Source organism: Dipodomys merriami, unplaced genomic scaffold (assembly GCF_024711535.1).
Source record: "Dipodomys merriami isolate MVZ:Mamm:240054 unplaced genomic scaffold, mDipMer1.0.p SCAF_518, whole genome shotgun sequence".
Taxonomy (NCBI): Eukaryota; Metazoa; Chordata; class Mammalia; order Rodentia; family Heteromyidae; genus Dipodomys; species Dipodomys merriami.
In genome coordinates this window covers 232,501-251,590 of record NW_027206089.1, presented here as the reverse complement: position 1 = coordinate 251,590, position 19,090 = coordinate 232,501, and the positions used below count along the sequence as shown (strand labels likewise).

General features: G+C 44.7%; 1 protein-coding gene across 4 annotated transcripts in view; it reads left to right on the top strand.

Annotated features, from left to right (window-relative positions):
- Rpgrip1 (RPGR interacting protein 1) overlaps positions 1-19,090 on the top strand; it is a 71,580-nt gene that overhangs the window by 35,833 nt on the left and 16,657 nt on the right. The window contains exons 1-11 of one of the 4 annotated variants that reach the window (XM_069998370.1): positions 192-488; positions 2,097-2,257; positions 3,253-3,396; positions 4,326-4,476; positions 8,377-8,826; positions 8,985-9,136; positions 10,237-10,579; positions 16,221-16,405; positions 17,080-17,283; positions 18,444-18,511; positions 18,662-18,726. In XM_069998370.1, coding sequence (XP_069854471.1) covers positions 266-488; positions 2,097-2,257; positions 3,253-3,396; positions 4,326-4,476; positions 8,377-8,826; positions 8,985-9,136; positions 10,237-10,579; positions 16,221-16,405; positions 17,080-17,283; positions 18,444-18,511; positions 18,662-18,726 — 2,146 coding nt within the window. In that variant the 5' untranslated portion in view covers positions 192-265. Of the gene's footprint in view, positions 1-191; positions 489-2,096; positions 2,258-3,252; positions 3,397-4,325; positions 4,477-8,376; positions 8,827-8,984; positions 9,137-10,236; positions 10,580-16,220; positions 16,406-17,079; positions 17,284-18,443; positions 18,727-19,090 lie in introns of those variants that run through there. The other 3 variants (XM_069998371.1, XM_069998372.1, XM_069998373.1) reach the window with 3 other exon arrangements.

Below are 19,090 nucleotides of genomic sequence, written 5' to 3'. Positions count from 1 at the left end.
GACAGCATCTAGGACCTGAGTTCAATCCCTAGTAGTGGCACAAATCAAAATAAGACAAGAAAGCTGGGGTGCTTAGAGGAGTTCTCTGGGAAATGCCTGTGATTGAGGTATTTTCTCAGTGAGACACTTCAGATCTAAACAAAAGTGATGCTAAGCAACTCCTCAATGGGACCTAGAAGTTCCAAGGCAGTTGGTAAGTGACAGTTGCAAATCCAGAAGGGCAGAGAAACATGTAGAGAAATGAAGGAGGAACTAGGCTGCAGAGATGCTGAAGCTGTGTAATAACGACGTTGTATCGCACACCTTCGAGTGTCCACCTGACCACTTGCTTCCTGAACTCAGCATGCTGGACAGAAGCAGCCAGCCCTCCTGGAACAGCGAGCTGCTTGGAGATGAGCTGCAGGAGCAGGTCTCTCAGATACAGGAGCAGTTCGATGAAGAGCTGGAGGAGAAAGGACAAGTTTTATTTCAGCTGTCCGGAGAGAAAGGTAGGTCACATCTGTAAGCTCTCTCAAATGTGGTTCAGGGAGAAGGAAATTGGGGCTTTTGCTTCTCCAGTTTCCTCACTTGATGCTATTCTTTGATTAGTTACCAGTAAGAATTAAAATATTGGCCAGTAGACAGATTTAGGTTCAGGAAGGCAGGACACCTACCTACTATACATGTGCATCTTTTGTATTTGTCTTTTAGTTAAGTTGGTGCCGTTTTTATTTTTGTGTCAGGGATATGAACTCAGTGCCTCATGCTTTTACTCAGCTCTTTCACTCAAGGCTGGTGTTCTACCAGTTGAGCCACTCCTCCATTTCTGATTTTTTGCTGCTTAATTGGCCATAAGTTTTATGGACTTTTCTGCCTGAGCTGGCTTTGAATCTTGATCTCCAAATCTCAGCCTTCTCAGTTGCTTCAATTATAGTCATGAACCACTAATGCCTGCTCTAGATGCCAGACTTTAATTGTGTTTAAAAATAATAATAATGTGAGAGGAAATGCTGAAATAAGGATACAGGTTGACCCATTGTAACAATGAGATGTACAAGACACTGTTGAAAATGAACTTTATAGCTTGGGAGGGGGGAGAGGGCAGAGAAGTTGGGGAGGTGGGGAGGGAAAAGATAGTAGAAGAAAAACAAAGGGAAGGGGTAACAATGCTCAATAAGAAATGTACTCATTGCCTTACTCATGTAACTGTAATCCCTTTGTACAGTATCTTTACAATTAATATATATCTTTACAATTAATATATATATTAAAATGTGAGGGGATAATGATTCTTAATTTAATTAGTTTTTAATTCACTTTATTTTTATTTTTTATTTTTAAAATTTTCAGTTACATAAGTAACTGTAAAAAGGGGTTACAGTTACATGAGTAAGGTAATGAGTACATTTCCTATTGAGCATTGTTACCCCCTCCTTTGTTTTTCCCTTACTAATTCACTTTATTGATTGAAAGTATTTGTGTGTGTGTGTTTGTGTACCAGGGGCACACTTAGGGGCTTGAGCTCAGGGCTTGGGTCCTGCCCCTGAACGTTTTTGCTAAAGATGTTCTATCACTTGAGCCACAGATCTACTTTTGGCTTTTTGGTGGTTAATTGGAGAGAAGAGTCTCATGGACTTTCCTGCCTGGTTTTGAACTGTGATCCTCAGCTCTCAGCCTCCTGAGGAGTTAGAATTATAGTTGTTAGCCACTGGTGCCTAGCTGGTGTTCCTCTTTCTGCTGGCATTTTTTTTTGGGGGGGGGGTCTGGTCATGGGGCCTGAACTCTGGGCCTGGGTGCTATCCCTCAGCTCGTCAGCTCAAAGAGAACGCTCTACCACTTGAGCCACAGCACCACTTCCGGCTTTTTTCTTTTTGCTTATGTGGTGCTAAGGAATCGAACCCAGGGCCTCATGCATGCAAGGCAAGCGCTCTACCACTGAGCCACCTTCCCAGCCCCGTCTGCTGGCGTTTTTTTGCTTTAGGATCTAGCAAGCCTTTTGTGGAAATCTGAGACTTGCTTCTCTCCAGAAAAATGCTAGAAGGAAATAAACATTACAGGAAATTTGGCTGTGCTCACTATCAGTACAGTTTGAACTCTCTGGATTATCTTTTCACCAGCTGAAAATACAGATGTGAACCTTGAAGTCACCAGCACCCTTCAGAAGCCTGAGCAGGCGGTGGAGGTCCTCCAAAAGACAGTGATAGTGCCCCAGTCTCCTGACAGGCCACCAGAAGCGGCCACTCCTCCAGCTCTATTTGAAGAGACAGACCAGAAAGAGGTAGGAGGCTCTTTATTAGAAAAGTTTTATTTATTATTTAATTACTTTTTTTTGTGGTGCCAGCACTGGGGCTTGAACTCAGGTCTTTGTGCTCTCGTTTGTTTGTTTTTACACAAGGCTAGTGCTCTACCATTTGAGAGACAGCTCCAGTGTCTCAAACTCCATCAAGGGAGTTCTGGCAATTGTCCCAGAAGAGGTGAGAAGAGTAGAAATAAATAAGTGACCTTCTTTTTTCTTTCTTCTTTCTTTTTTTTTTTTTTCTTTTCTTGACTGATACTGGGGCTTGCTCAGGGCCCTGAGGCACTGTCTTTTAGCTTTTTCACTCAATGCTGGTGCTCTTGAGCCACAGCTCCACTTCTGGCTTTTTGGTAGTTAATTGGTTAATAGTTTCATGAACTTTCCTATCTGGGCTGTTTTCAAACTTCAATCCTTAGATCTCAGCCTCCTGAGATTACAGGTATGACCCACTGGCTCCCAACCCTGAATGACCTAATTTTGGGCGGTGGGGGGGCGGGTCCCGTCATGGGACCTGAACTCTGGGCCTGGGCGCTGTCCCTCAACTCCTCAGCTCAAGGCTAGCGCTCTACCACTTGAGCCACAGCGCCACTTCTGGCTTTTTTCTTTTTGCTTATGTGGTGCTGAGGAATTGAACCCAGGGCCTCAAGCATGCAAGGCAAGCGCTCTACCTTCCGAGCCCTTGAATGACCTAATTGAGGGAGGTAGAAGGTAAAAGGCAGAGAGAGAGAAGACAGAGGACTATGAGTTTCACTCACCCAGCTCTGATTATGCAGTCCTTTTGTAAGAGGAGGTCTTAAAAGTGACCTGCTATAGCACAGACACACTGCCATTAGAGGCTGTGTAATCTCCCCGGGTCAGAGCCCTGAAGAGAGAGTCATCTCTGCCACAGGTATTTTGCTGCAACCAACAACTGCTTTTTAGAGTTCTTGCCACATCTGTCACATTTATGCTCCTCTATCAATGCTTTCCCTCTCTAGCCCAATGAATCAGAAATCGATGAAGAAAAGAAACTGTCCCAGATGTTGAGTGAGTTGCAGGTGTCACATGCAGAGACCACACTGGAACTGGAGAAGACCAGAGACATGCTGCTTCTGCAGCGCCAGATCAATGTGTGTTACCAGGTACAAGGGAAGAATGGCTCCGGATTGGAATGGATAAATAGGCTTAGGGGACCCACACACAATGAGAAGGAAGAATGACCCAGGGTTCCTGGGCTGACTGCAGGTGAAAACAAATAGTGTTGTCATTTGAAGAATTGAAGGGCTCACCCGTGGCCAGGGTACCTTGGCACTAGAAGCCATGGCCAGCTAGTAGAGTGCCCAGTGTGGAGCTTGGGGTCCAATTTTCCCAGAAGTTTTAGAGAAATTTCACCCTATGACACCACTAGCAGAGCTAGTTCTTGGTGAGGGAGTATGGGGGTAAGGGGGGGAGGAGGTGGGGAGAGAATGCGGAACCCTGGCTTTTTTCTTGTTTTTGTGCCAATACTGAAGTTTGAATTCAATATCCTTTAGCTTTTTCTCTCAAGGCTGGCACTCTACCACCTGAGCCACAGTTCTACTTGCAGCTTTTTGGTGGCTAATTGGAGACAAGAGTCTCATGGATTTTCTTGCCTGGCTGGCTGCAAACCTTGATCCTCAGACCTCAGCCTCCTGGGTTGCTAGGATTACAGGTGTGAACCACTGGTATCCAGCTTCCTAGCCTTTTTCTTTTTTGGGGGAGGTCCAGTCATGGGGCCTGAACTCTGGGCCTGGGCACTGTCCCTCAGCTCTTCAGCTCAAGGCTAGTGCTCTACCACTTGAATCACAGCGCCACTTCCGGCTTTTTTCTTTTTGCTTATGTGGTGCTGAGGAATCGAACCCAGAGCCTCATGCATACAAGGCAAGCACTCTACCACTGAGCCACCTTCCCAGCCCCAATTCCTGGCCTTTTTCTAAGGTTATAAGTGAGTCCTGATGAGGTGGTAGCAGAGCCTTCTTTACCTAGCAAGTGGTTCTCACTGAGAAGTTATGTTGTTTTTTTTTTTTAATTGGGGTTTTTTTTCCTGTTATAGGAGGAGCTGGAAGCAATGATGGCTAAAGCTGATAATGAAAATAGAGATCATAAAGAAAAACTGGAGAGGTTGAGTCAACTCCTAGATTTCAAGAATGACCGTATCAAGCAGCTGGAAGGTATTTTAAGAAGCCATGGCCTTCCATCATCTGGCAAGTTTTAACAATTTATTCTCATCTTGGGCATGTCACAGATAGGTTTCCCTTCTGTAAGCCTGTCTAGAAAGCTGCCACATATAGCCTTAGTGTGATATAACCTACTGCTCTCTGTCCTGGTATCTGTGGGGGTTTTTTTGTCATTGTTGTTTCCTTGGTTTTGTTTTTTTTTGTGCCAGTGTGAGGTTGGAACTCAGGGCGTCACCCTTTTGCTTGGCTTTTTTACTCAACCACTTGAGTTACACCTCTACTTCAGGCTTTTTTTTTGTTGGTTGTGGGGACTGAACTCTGGGTCTGGGCCCTGTCCCTCAGCTCTTCAGTTCAAAGCTAGCACTCTACCACTAGAGCCACAGCGCCACTTCCGGCTTTTTCTGCTTATGTGATGCTGAGGAATCAAATCCAGGGCCTCAGGCATTTGAGGCAAGCACTCAGCCCCTAAGTCACCTTCCCAGCCCCTACTTCACACTTTTTGCCAGTTAGTTGCAAATAAGAGTCTCTCAGATTTTTCTGCCCAGGCTGGCTTTGAACTTTTATCCTCATATCTCAGCCTCTGAATAGTTAGGATTATAGACATGAGCCACCAGCCCCTGACCACCTCTGTTTTCTTTGTTTTTGTGTGCCAGTACTGAGATTTGAACTCAGGCCTAGCCACAATCCTTTAACTTTTTTGTTTACAGTTGACACTCTTACCACATTAGCAACACCTCCACTTCTAGCTTTTTGGTAATTAGAAATAAGAGTCTTGGGGCTGGGAAGGTGACTCAGTGGTAGAGTGCTTGCCTCGCATGCATGAGGCCCTGGGTTCAAGTCCTCAGCACCACACAAACAGAAAAGGCCAGAAGTGGCACAGTGGCTCTAGTGGTAGAGCGCTAGCTTTGAGCTGAAGAGCTGAGAACAGTGCCCAGGCCCACAGTTCAAGCCTCACGACTGACCAAAAAAGAAAGAAAGAAAGAAAGAGTCGTGCCAGGCTTCCGAGGCTCACGCCTATAACCTAGCTACTCAGAAGGATGAGATCTGAGGATCGTGGTTCAAAGCCAGCCCAGGCAGGAAAATCCAGTGTGACTCTTATCTCCAATTAATCACCAGGAAAAAGGGGTTTAAGTGGTAGAGCACTTGCCTTGTGCTAAAGAGCTAAGGGACAGTGCCCAGGCCCAGAGTTCAATCCCTATGACCAACAATAAATAAATAAATAAAAGAAATAAGAATCTTATATACTTTCTTGTCCAGACTGGCTTCAAACCATCAGCCTCAGATTTAAGCCTCCTGAGTAACTATTTACAGGTATGAGCCACTCATATATGGCTTTTCTGTGCCAGTCCTGGGGCTTAAATTCAGGGCCTAGGCACCATCTCTGAACTTCTTTTGCTCAAGGATAGCACTCTACCATTTGAGCCACAGCACTACTTCTATCTTTTTCTGAGTAGTTTATTGGAGATAAAGTCTCAGGGACTTTCCTGCGTGGGCTGGCTTGCAATTGCGATCCTAATATCTCAGCCTCCTGAATAGCTAGGATTACAGGTGTGAGTCACCAGCACCCTGGCTCTTAATAATACTTCAACAATTAGTAGTTCTTTAATGCTAAGACTATTAGACTGGGCCATGTAAGATAAAAATTTAAAGCTATATTAATCTCATCAATTAAGAAGGCATTTAAACATTAATCAATTTCTGCATCTATTTGAGTTGGTTTTTTTTTTTAAACCAGTTCTTCCATTCTGATTGTGTGTGTGTGTGTGTGTGTGTGTGTGTGTGTGTGTTTGTGTGTGTGTGTGTGTGTGTGTGTGTGAGTGTGTGTGTGTGTGTTGGTAGTGGGACTTAGTTTTTTCCACTTAAAGCTGGCACTCTTCCACTTGGGACACAGCTCCACTTTTAGTCTTTTGCTGGTTAATTGGAGATAAGAGTCTTGGGGAGCCGGGCACTGGTGGCTCACGCCTGTAATCCTAGCTACTCAGGAGGCTGAGATCTAAGGATCGCGGTTCAAAGCCAGCCCGGGCAGGAAAGACCGTGAGACTCCTATATCCAATAAACTACCAGAAAACCGGAAGTGGCGCTGTAGCTCAAGTGGTAGAGCGCTCGCCTTGGGCGAAGAGCTGAGGGACAGTGCCCAGGCCCCAGAGTTCAAGCCCCATGACCGACAACAAAAAAAAAAGAGTCCTGGGGATTTTTTTCTCTCTCATATTGGCTTGAAACTATGATCCTCAGATCTCAGCCTCCTGGCTGAGTTTTTGTTTGTGGAGGTACTAGAGCTTGAACTTAGGGCCTGAATACTGAATAGCTTTTTATTCAAGGCTAGCACTCTACCACTTGAGCCACAGTTCTACTTCTGGCTTTTTTGTGGTTAATCAGAAATAGAAATATTAACTGGCTTTAGTGCCCAGGTTGGCTTTGAACTGTGATCCTCAGGTTTCAGTCTACTGAATAGTTAGGATTTCATGCCTGACAACTTCTTGCTGATTTAACTCTTAAAATAATACATCTGTCTTCAACACACCATGATGACTCTAATACTTACCAGTAATAGGTAGACTACATTTCAAAGTTTTTGATTGAGCATGAGAAGTAATGTCCAAGTTCAGTATTGTCTACATATTGTTGCAGCCCACTGCCAATATTTCCATTCTATCCAGAAAGTCTCTTCTGTCACTTTTTATTCTTCTGGTATTTATTTATTTATTTTTGACAGTCCTGGGGCTTGAACTCAAGGCCTGAGCACTGTCCCTGAGCTTCTTTTGCTCAAGGTACCACCCTACCACTTGAGCCACAGCATCTCTTCTGGCTTTTTCTGTTAATGTGATGCCAAGGAATCAAACCCAGGGTTTCATGCATGCTAAGCAAATACTCTACTGCTAAGCCACATTCCTAGTACCTATTCTGTTTTTTTTTTCTTTGTTTGTTTGTTTGTTTGTTTTCTGTCGGTCATGAGACCTGAATTCTGGGCCTGGGCACTGTTCCTCAGCTCTTCAGCTCAAGGCTAGTGCTCTACCAGTTGAACCCCTTCTGGCTTTTTTCTGCTTATGTGGTGCTGAGGAATCGAACCTAGGGCCTCATGCATGCAAGGCAAGCGCTATACCACTGAGACCTTCCCAGCCTCTATTCTGTTATTTTTTAACATCTTAAAATGAAAACAATTTCTGAAGCAGAACATAATCTGTTGTAAGGGCCTCTGGCTGGAGAGGAGAAACATTTCTGGGCCTTGTCCCACAGTAGTATCATAATTACTTTTACCCTGTCATTTGCTGCTCTCTCTAGCCATTGGTATACTATTCAAACCAAACCAATGGGAATACATTTTGTGTGTATGTTTTTGTTTTTGTTTTTATTTTTAAGGGAATCATTTGTTAATTCACAGGACCTTACGGTAAGCCAAAACATCTCCGATGAAATAAATGTGTTTCCTGAGTTCGGTGTTTTGCTTTTTTCTCCTAGCCCCTTTGTTTCTGCTCTTTGAAGCACACACTGAATTATATATATCAGAATTCAAAGCATCTGAAGACAGGCATTGGTGGCTCACATCTGTAATCTCTAGCTACTTAGGAGCCTGAGACCTTAGGACAATGATTTAAAGTCAGAGTAAGTAGATAAATGTGAGAGATTGGTATGTCCAATTAACCAGTAAAAAGCCAGAAGTGGAAGTATGGCTCAAGTAGTAGAGTGCCAACCTTGAGTGAAAAAACCAAGTGAGAGCCAAAAGTCCTAAGTTCAAGCCCCAGGTCCGGCACAAAACAGAAGAATTTGTAGTCTTGTCATCCTATTGCCTTTTAATCTGAGTCTTGAGTTTCTTGAAATAATCTCAACTAGGACTTCGACCATGATCTTATTCTCCATCTGTATGCCCTCTTCTACCCTAGGAAGAGTTCCTTGCCCTTTAATGGATAGGCAGTTTTCTTTCCCCTTTAGAACAGCTCAAAGATGTTGCTTATGGCACCCGACAGTTGTCATGTCTGGAGACACTGGCAGCCCAAGAGGATGAGGATGAAGTGGACATTTCTCTGCTGCGTCAGAGTGAGAATCTCCTTGAACTACACATTCACCAGGCCTTCCTGACCTCTGCTGCCCTGGCACAGGCTGGAGACCCCCATCCTACCACTTTCTGCACTTATTCCTTTTATGATTTTGAAACCCACTGTACTCCACTATCTGTGGGGCCACAGCCCCTTTATGATTTCACCTCCCAGTATGTGGTTGAGACAGGTCCACTTTTTGTACACTACTTTCAAAGAGCTTCTGCTCGACTGGATCTTCACCAGGTCCTGGCCTGTGAGCACCACATGCTTGCAACTGGGTGGATTCACTTTGACCAGGTGCTAGGGACTGTGGAGAAAGTCCATGACTCAACCATGCTTACTGGTAAGTGTTGTTGTTGGCTTCCTGCAGTTCCTAGGACTAATGCATACTTTCCCTTAGTTTGTAGTTGCTCTTCCAGTGCTTGCCCATCTGCATCCTCTGCTTTATTCTCGCTACCCCTCATCCACAATCTCCATGCCTTCGTATTTTCTGCAACCCAGGAGCTGATGGAGAAGACTTCGGTGTATTAAACTACTGGATGAGGCTGCGCTTGCCCCTTAGATCCAGCCTACAGGCTTACAGTAAAGGAAAGCAAGCTCAGACCTACCTGTCAGCCAGTGTGTCTGGAGCCTGGAAGGCCCAGAAGGAGGAGGTGAGGAAATGGATGCCCACAGAAGTCTCAAAGCAGCCACAGCCTGACCGCTGAGAACAACTCAGACTTCTACTCTCAAGGATTGTTGAATGTGAATCAAGGAGAAAAACCCACCACACCCAAACCAGTCCAGATTCTTTTCTTGGTCTGAAATGAAACCATGCCCTACCTCCTCTTACCAAGAGAAGAGCAGCTTCTCTCAGTCATTCTCTGAGACAAGGCCTGAGCATTAGCATCTCTTTCAGACAAGTTGCCAGGCCTGTGGCCAGGAAAGTGAAGGTCATTAGGTTTTTCTTACCCTTTAGTACAGCTGCTTTCTAGGTCCTAGTACATTCTCACCAAGTGGGGCTGGATTTTACCTGTCTGGGATGGGGAACCATTGGCCATATAAGACCCACAAAGTCATTTAGTTTCTGATGGGACATGGCCATCTTCCTGTATTGATAAATTTTTTTTTTGCAGGGGAAGCAGTCCTGGGGCTTGTGCTCAGGGACGAGTATAGGCACTATCCCTGAGCTCTTGTGCTCAAGGCTAGCACACTACCACTTGGCGCCACTTCCAGTTTCCTGGTAGTTTATTGGAGATTAGTCTCCTGGACTTTCCTGCCCAGGCTGGCTTTGAACCTTAATGGTCAGATCTCTGCCTTCTGAGTATCTAGGATTACAGATGTAAGCCACCAGCACCTGGTCGCCAGCCCAATATTCATCCCTGTGAGGCAGCACCCCCAATGACCCAAGTCACCCTCCAGCAGGCCCCACTTCTTCGTCTTTTTTTTTTTTTTGCCGGTCATGGGGTCTGAACTCTGAGTCTGGGCACTGTCCTTCAGCTCTTCAGCTCAAAACTAGCACTCTACCACTTGAGCCACAGCACCACTTCCAGCCTTTTCTGCTTATGTGGTGCTCAGGACTTGAACCCAGGGCCTCATGAATGCAAGGCAAGCAACTACCTCTGAGCCACCTTCCTAGCCCCTGTATTGATAATTTTTTACAGCCTGAGCTGATGTAATAAATACCAAAATGTCCTTGACAGAAAAAAGGTTCCCCATCTCTGAATCCTTTCACATTGCCCCTTTCCTTAATCCAAGACCATCATCTTTCCAGTCCAGATCAAAACCTTGGAAACCTCGGAATGAGCTACAGATTGAAATCACCAAGTGCTCTGGTCTCCAGAGTCGGCAGCTGGGAGCTCAGCCAAGTCCATATGCCATGTACCGCTTTTTCACTTTTTCTGATCATGACACTGCCATCATTCCTGCCTGTAAGGATCCCTTCTTTAGAGATCAGGCTCGATTCCCAGTACTTATGACCTCTGACCTGGATCAGTATCTGAGGAGGGAGACTCTGGCTGTATACATTTTTGATGATGAAGACTCAGACCCAGGCTCCTACCTTGGCCGAGCCCAAGTACCCCTGCTGCCTCTTGCACAAAACAAATCTATTAAAGGTGGGAGTCAAGATTGTTCTTCTTTACAGTCTCTCCCCATTTTTTGTCTCCTTCCTTGTCCTAACTCACTTTTCTTTGATTACTTGCTTGGAACAGACTCTTAAAATCTGCTGAGAGGCCATTAGAACTTTGTGGAGAGTACCAGAGAAGAATGAGACCAGAGACTAGAGCCTTACTGCTTAGCTTATATGGAATATAGAAGCTGTGTGTGTGTGTGTCTATGTGTGTGTCTATGTGTCTGTGTGTCTGTGTGTGCACATGTGCATGTGCATGCCAGTACTGAGGCTTGAAATTTAGCATGTCCCCTCAAGGCTGACCCACTGCCACTTGAGCCACAGCTCCACAGCTTTTTGGTGGTTATTTGGGGATAAAAGTCTTACAAATTTTTCTGTCAGGATGGCTTCAAACCTCAGTCCTTAGATTTTAGCCTCTTGAGTAACTAGCATTAGAACTTTTAGTCACCAGTGCTTAGAGGCTTTGGCTTCTTTGAAGCAGCAAAAGAAAGATTCCCCCAAGGTGACTGGCTTCAACCTGAATCTATACCTCTAACTTGAAAAACTCCTCCCAGTACCTAGGTGTATGCCTAGGTATCTGATTACAGCCTATACTCTTCTGTTAACTCTCTCTCTTCTTTTTTTTTTTTGGTTGGTCCTGGGGCTTGAACTCTGGGACTGAACACTATCACTCAGCTCTTCAGCTCAAGGCTAGGGCTCTACCACTTGACCCACTGCTCCATTTCCAGTTTTCTGAGTGGTTTATTGGAGATAAGAGCCTCACAGACCTTCCTGCTCAAGCTGGCTTTGAACCTCAGATCTTTGCTCTTCAAATCTCAGCCTCCTGAGTAGCTAGGATTACAGCCTTGAGCCACTGGCTCTCATTTCTTTTGAACTTTAGACATAAGTTAGACTTCCATATCACACCATGACAAACACAAATGTTTAGGATATATAGCTAATCTAAATATGAACTTACCTTTATTGTGTTTGTATCAGAGTGTGAACTCAGGGCCTCATGCTTGTAGGGCTTGCTTGCTCCACCACTCAAACTATGCTGCTGGCTCTGCCTTTTTGCTAATTACTTTCTGCCTATGCTGGTTTCAAACTAAACTTAGGTCCTCTGGATACCACCTTTCTGAGTAACTAGGTGTAATCATGGGGCCTATGTTATCTTAGCTTCTCATATACAAGGTTGTGAGGTGTACCTAGGAGAGATGGATTTTCTGGATATGCCATAAAATTAGGCATTAGAGAGGCTATCAATAGCAAGCATGTATCAACCATATTTTAAACAAAGTTCAGGGAGTGCTAGGAGGTATGTTAGGGCTCTCTCATCCAATGTCAACTGCTTTTTAAAGAATCTCACCTCTGGGGCTGGGAAGGTGGCTCAGTGACAAAGCGCTTGCCTTGCATGCATGAGGCCCTGGGTTCGATTCCTCAGCACCACATAAGCAAAAAGAAAAAAGCCGGAAGTGGCGCTGTGGCTCAAGTGGTAGAGCGCTAGCCTTGAGCTGAAGAGCTGAGGGACAGCGCCCAGGCCCAGTGTTCAGGCCCCACGACTGGACCCCCCCCCCAAAAAAAAAAAAGAATCTCACCTCTATGGGCTGGGAAGATGGCTCAGTGATAAAGCGCTTGCCTTGCATGCATGAGGCCCTGGGTTGGATTCCTCAGCACCACATAAGCAAAAAGAAAAAAGCTGGAAGTGGCACTGTGGCTCAATTAGTAGAGCCCTAGCCTTGAGCTGAAGAGCTGAGGGACAGCGCCCAGGCCCAGAGTTCAGGCCCCACGACCAGAGCTCCCCCCCCCAAAAAAAAAAGAATCTCACCCCTCTCTTTCTCTCTCCCTCTCTCCTTTTGTGCAGGTACCGGGGCTTAAACTCAGGGCTTCATGCTCTCACTGTCTTTTTTCTTTTTCTTTTTCTTTTTGGGTCCGGTCATGTGGCCTGAACTCGGCCTGGGCGCTGTCCCGAGCCACAGCACCACTTCTTTTTTTTTTTTTTTTTTTCAGGTAAGGGGTAGGTTTATTCAGTAGACCTGCTGGGACCAGGCAAGGTTGGCACTCCACGTGGCTGGGAAAGGCCTGGGAATGAGAGAGAGCTGGGAAGAGAGGAAAGAGAGAGAAAAGAGCCAGAAAAGAGCAGAGAGAGGGGTAAGAACAGTAGCACTCACGTGGTATTCAGGTAAGGGGTAGATTTATTCAGTAGACCTGCTGGGACCAGGCAAGGTTGGCACTCCACGTGGCTGGGAAAGAGAGAGGAAAGAAAAGAGAGAGAGAGAGAGCAGAGAGAGCTAGAAAAGAAGAGCAAGAGAAGAGCAGCAAGAAAGCGTCTGGGCCTGGGCTAGGCCTTATGTAGGGTATGGGCGGGGAAAAGTGTGGCCACATCAAATTCAGATGTGACCTATTCCAGGTGTCCCAGTTGCCTAAGTAACGCAGGTACTGGGTGGAGACTTTGCTGCTAGGAGGGTGGAGTCTGTTCGCCATCCAGGAGCGGACCTTACATTCCAGCTTTTTAATAATCATGAAATAGGGCGAGGATTCTCTCTGGCTACTTCCTGCTGACAAGGGGCGTCGACAATAGGGATAAAAGGCTGGAATTTGGTCTCCTCCCAGAGAAGGCAGTGAGCAGCAGCTGTCCCTTGGTGGCGTGAGTCCTTACCACAGCGCACTTCTGGCTTTTTTCTTTTTGCTTATGTGGTGCTGAGGAATTGAACCCAGGGCCCCAGGTATGCAAGGCAAGCGCTCTACCACTGAGCCACCTTCCCAGCCCCATCACTGGCTTTTTTCTATTAAGGTTAGCATTCTACTACTTGAGCCATAACTCCATTTTTGGCTTTTGGCTGGTTAATTGGAGATAAGAGTCTCATAGACTTTGTGCTTGGGTTGGCTTAAAATCATATCTCAGCCTCCTGAGTAGCTAACATATGTGAGATACAAGTGCCTGGCAGAAAAAGCTGACACTTCTGTCCATAGTTCCTCATTTGAGAAAGAAGAGAGCCTACACGAGCCATCTGCTAATCACTACTACAAATCCAAAGCCTGGCACTTGGTTGGTTGGTTTGGTTTTCTTTTTGCCAGAGAGCCACAGAGCGACTTCCAGATTTTTCTGTTCATGTGGTTCTGAGGAATCGAACCCCAGGCTTCATGCATGCTAGGCAGGCACTCTACCACTGTGCCACATTCCCAGCCTCAAAGCTTGGCACTTGGAAAAAAATTTGGTTAAGCACTCTTGGGACCACTTGGGCATAGATAATGGTTATTTTGCTATGCCTATGACATCATATGCTTTTTTTTCTTTTTAGTAATGAATATATATATAAAATATATAATAATTATGTAATATATATATATATAATGAATGTGGCATTGTTCCATATCTGAACTATGAAAAAAACCAAAATTTGCAAATCCTACAGCAGTTTTAAATTTGAGCTGCTATTGTAAATTTCTGGACATCCTCAATACTTGAATATAATAAAGTTGTGCATAGGAAAATAATGTACTTTATAAACACCATATAATTGAAAGATGCAATGTCTTAAATTGGAAAAATAAAGTGCCTACAAGTTGTATATTAGTGCCTTATGACTATAATCTTAAATATTCAAATGGCAGAGATCTGAGAATTTCAGTTTGGAGCAAGCCTAGGCAGACTCCTAGAGACTCTTAGGTCCATATAAGCAGCAAAAAGTCAGAAGTGGAGCTGTGGCTCAAGTGGTAGAGTGCCAGCCTTGAGCCAGAAAGCTAAAGGAGAGCACCCAGTACCTAAGCTCAAGCCCTAGTACTGGAAAGAAAGAAAGAATGAAGGATAGGAAGAAAGAAAAAAAGAAAGAAGAAAAAAGGAAGGAAGGATGGGGCTGGGGGTTTAGCCCAGCGGAAGGGCGCCCACCCGTTGCGTGCAAGGCCCTGGGTTCGGCCCTCAGCCCTGGAAAAAAAGAAATAAAAAAAAAAACGAAGGAAGGAAGAAAGGGAAAAAGAAAGGGAAAAGAGAAGAAAAAGAACATCTAATAGGCTTTGATCTAATTCACCCCCTCTATTACTCTTTCTTATTCCCCTTTTACTCTTATGGTAAGAATTTCATCAAAATTCTTCAGTCTTTTTGTTTGTTTTCTGGTGGCTTCTTCTTCTTTTGTCGAGGCTTGAACTCTGAGCCTGGGCACTATCTCTGAGCTGTTTAGCTTAAGGCAATCACTCTACCACTTGAGCCAGTGTCACCTCCTGTTTTCTGATGCCTGTGCTGGCTTTGAACCATGATCCTCAGATCTCAGCCTCCTGAGTAGCTAGTGTGTGTCACTGGCACCCGGCACGTTGTTTTTTTTTTGTTTTTTGTTTTTTTTTTCATGTCCTGGGCACTGTCCCTGAGCTGTTTTTTTTTTTTTTTTTGGGGGGGGTCCGGTCGTGGGGCCTGAACTCTGGGCCTGGGCGCTGTCCCTCAACTCTTCAGCTCAAGGCTAGCGCTCTACCACTTGAGCCACAGCACCACTTCCGGCTTTTTTTCTTTTTGCTTATGTGGTGCTGAGGAATCGAACCCAGGGCCTCAGGCATGCAAGGCAAGCGCTCTACCACTGAGCCACCTTCCCAGCCCCTGAGCTTTTTTAAAATTTATTTTTTATTTTTTTATTTTTTTGGTTGGACACGGGGCTTGAACTCTGGGCCTGGGCGCTGTCCCTGCGTTCTTCAGCCCAAGGAGAGTACTCTACCACTTGAGCCACAGCGCCACTTCCATCCCTGAGCTTTTTTTGCTGAAGGCTAGCATTCTTTCACTTGAGCTTTACTTCTGCCTTTTTTGGTGCTTAATTGGAGGTACGTCTCATGAACTTTCTTTTTTTTTTTTCTTTTTTGGGGGGGGTCCGGTTGTGGGGCCTGAACTCTGGGCCTGTTCGCTGTCCCTCAGCTCTTCAGCTCAAGGCTAGCACTCTACCACTTGAGCCACAGTGCCACTTCAGGCTTTTTTCTTATGTGGTGCTGAGGAATCGAACCCAGGGCCTCGAGCATCACTGAGCCACCTTCCCAGCCCCCTCATGAACTTTCTTGCTCAGACTGGCTTTACGCTGTGATTCTCAGATCTCAGCCTTCTGAGTTCCTAGGATAACAGGCATGAACCACCGTTACCCGGCTTCATTCTTTTTATTTTGGACTGGTACTGGGACTTGAAGTCAGGAGATCATATTCTCAATAGTTTTTTGATTGTTTGTCCGTTTTTTCTATCATGGCTGGCTCTACCACTTGAGCCACACCTTCAGTCTAACTATTTTGCTGGTTAATTGCAATAATAGTCTCAAGGACTGCACTGGCTTTAACCTCCATCCTCAGATCTCAACTTCCTGAATGACTAGGATTACAGGCATAAAACCACCAAACTCTGGCTATTTGAGTTTTTCATCATTGATTGTGTGGCTGATAACAAGCAAGCTGTGTCCTCTTCTTTTGTCTTTTGACTGTCTATCCCAATAACTTGAGATTCCCATCTTCCTCCATTTTGTATCACTTCTGAGTGTACTGTCATGATTATCTGATGTATGTTAATTACTATGTATGATAATTACTAACAAAATATAATGAACTTTTATGAATATGGAGAATGGTAAGATGCTGATGAGTACTGACTTGCCTTTATCAGGTGCTATTAACATTTATGTGTCTCACAGGTGATTTTGACCTTGCTGACTCTGAGGAGAAACCCAATGGATCTATTCAAGTGCAACTGGACTGGACCACTCATTACCAACCCCCTGAGGACTACCTGACAGCAGAAGCTGAGATGGAGGAGAATGACAGCAAGGACAACTCAGACAACTCATCTACAGAGGAAAAGTCTGCTTTTATCCCCCAGGTAGCAGGTTTAGAGAGGACAGTATAAAAAGTGAAAGAAAAAAGATTTTCTATGAATGTCATGTGTACTGAAAATTGATCTGAGTTTTACTGTGGAGAAAAGAGCACCTCTCAGGTCTTGGAAGGAGAAAGAAATGAAAACTAATGCTAGTTCATAGGTCCCTGAGGACCTTTTTTATGTTTTTTGTTTTTGGTGGTGGTACTGTGGTTTAAACTCAGGGTCTCAAAACACTTGCTCTGCTTGGTTGCTCAGCTGGAGCTCTTATTACTTGAGCCACACATCCAGACCTAATTTTTGCTGATTGAATGGAATGGAATCTTAGTCTTTTTTGCCTGGGTTAGCTTTGAACTGTCGTCCTCTGGGTATCAGCCTCCTTAGTAGTTAAGATTATAGTTGTGAGCTACTTATGCCCAGCTAAACTATCATTTTGTAAGGTTGTCCATCATTGCTTTTTTTTTTGTTTTTTGCCAGTCCTGGGGCTTGAACGCAGGGCCTGGGCACTGTCCTTGAGCTTCTTTTGCTCAAGACTAGCACTCTACCACAGAGGCCACAGTGCCACTTGCAGCTTTTTCTGTGTATGTGGTAATGAGGAATCAAACCCAGAGCATCATGCGTGCTAGGTAAGCACTCTCCCACTAAGCCACGCTCCCTGCCCCTCTCATTCCTCTAACCAGGACCAGACAGAGTCTGCTGAGATTCCCATTGAAGCTGACCAGTACCAAACAAAGCGAAAGCTTCCTCAGGTGGAAGACAAAAAGGAGAAAGAACATCAAGTTGCAAGCTATTCAAGAAGAAAACATGGCAAAAGATCAGGTGCCCAAGGAAAAAACCGAATGGAGTATCTGAGCCGGAATATCTTAAATGGCAATACACTGCAGGTAATGCTTTGGAAACCCTGGAGGTTGTTCTCCAGGGTTGAAACAGAATCATAGCTATTTGTAATCAACACAATTTGACCCATTTTATTTCACTGTAACTTAACTCAGTATATTATATACTCTATAATCTATGCTTAGAAACAAGAATCCCCCCCCCCCCCCCCCCGTCCTGGGGCTTAAATTCAAGGCATTATACTCCTGCTTAGCCTTTATATTCAAGGCTGGCACTCTAACACTTAAACTGATAAGGAAAACCTGCCCTTATCAGCACTAGCTCAACCTCATATTGCCAGAATTACCTTGCAAATAATTTTTGAGAAACTGTAATCATTGAAGCAAGCCAAAACTCAAAACATCTATGCTCTACCTGGGACTTATACCTGGAACTCAAGTATTAAAGGACTGTACTCCTAGTCCATAAGGGCTCAGACTTAGTAGTAGAATCTCCTCTGGGTCCACTTGACATAATAAACCTGAATTCTCCAACTCTCGTAGTGCTGCCTGTTTCTTCCTAGAATATTTTCCACAACAAAACCACATACCTTCTTCCCGCTGGCTAACTGGAGATAAATGTCTTTTGAATTTGTCTGCCCAGGTTGGCTTCAAATCACATTCCTCAGATCTCAGTCTCTTGAGTAGCTAGGATTACAATTGTGAGCCACTGGAAGCCAGCTTTTAAAAACAATACTTTTTTAACATTTTAAATTATTATCTTTTTTTTTTTTTGGGTCCGGTCATGGGGCTGAACTCTGGGCCTGGGCGCTGTCCCTCAGCTCTTCAGCTCAAGGCTAGCGCTCTACCACTTGAGCCACAGCACCACTTCCGGCTTTTTTTCTTTTTGCTTATGTGGTACTGAGGAATCGAACCCAGGGCCTCAGGCATGCAAGGCAAGCACTCTACCACTGAGCCAACTTCCCAGCCCCAAATTATTATTATCTTTAAGTAGTTGTACAAAGAAGTTCCCATTCTACAAAACAGTATATGAATACAAGGTGTCTGACAATGTTGTCACCCATCGCTCCTAACCCATCCCTTCTCTCACTTTAAGAGCAATGCATTTTCAAAATTAAAGAGAGATAGCTCTAAGAGTGAACAAAGGATGAGAGCCAATGGAGATAATGCTACCTATGTGTCCTATGGTGGTTGTTTGTGTTCTGAAGCAGGTGAACTACACAGAGTGGAAGTTCTCAGGGCTGCCCACTGAGGATGGTTTTAAAACACACACAGAGGAAACAGAAGGAGAAGAGGAAGAGGAAGATGCAGAAGCAGAGGAAGAAGAGGAGGAGGAAGAGGAAGAGGCAGAGGAAGAGGCAGGGGCAGAGGTAGATGCAGAGGCAGAGGCGGAGGCAGAGGTGGAGGAGCCAGTGAAAGAGGCAGTGGAAGAGCAAGGGACATTTTCTGAATCAATACTGGAAGGAGATGACCTCCCATATCCTATAAATGGTATTGTCTTCCTAAAGTCTCTTTTTTCTATTTATTTAATAGTTTTAGAAAGGTAATTATTTAATATTTCAGTGCTGAACAGTTCATAGGAAAATCAATATGAAAGTTCCAGAGCTTTCTTGTGTTAGAAGTGTGAAAGGGGGAGGAGGATTGGGTGGGGGTGGGGTGGGAGGGAGGATGGGAAGGGATGGGAGGGGAAACAAAGGAGGAGGCTACAATGCTTGATACGAAATGTACTCATTATCTTGCCTATGTAATTGTAACCCCTCTGTACAGTACTTTCACAATAAAAAAAATAAAAAAAAAAAAGAAGTATGAAAGCTAGGCCAACCAGTTCTGCAATTCTCAAGTAACTTTCTATGTA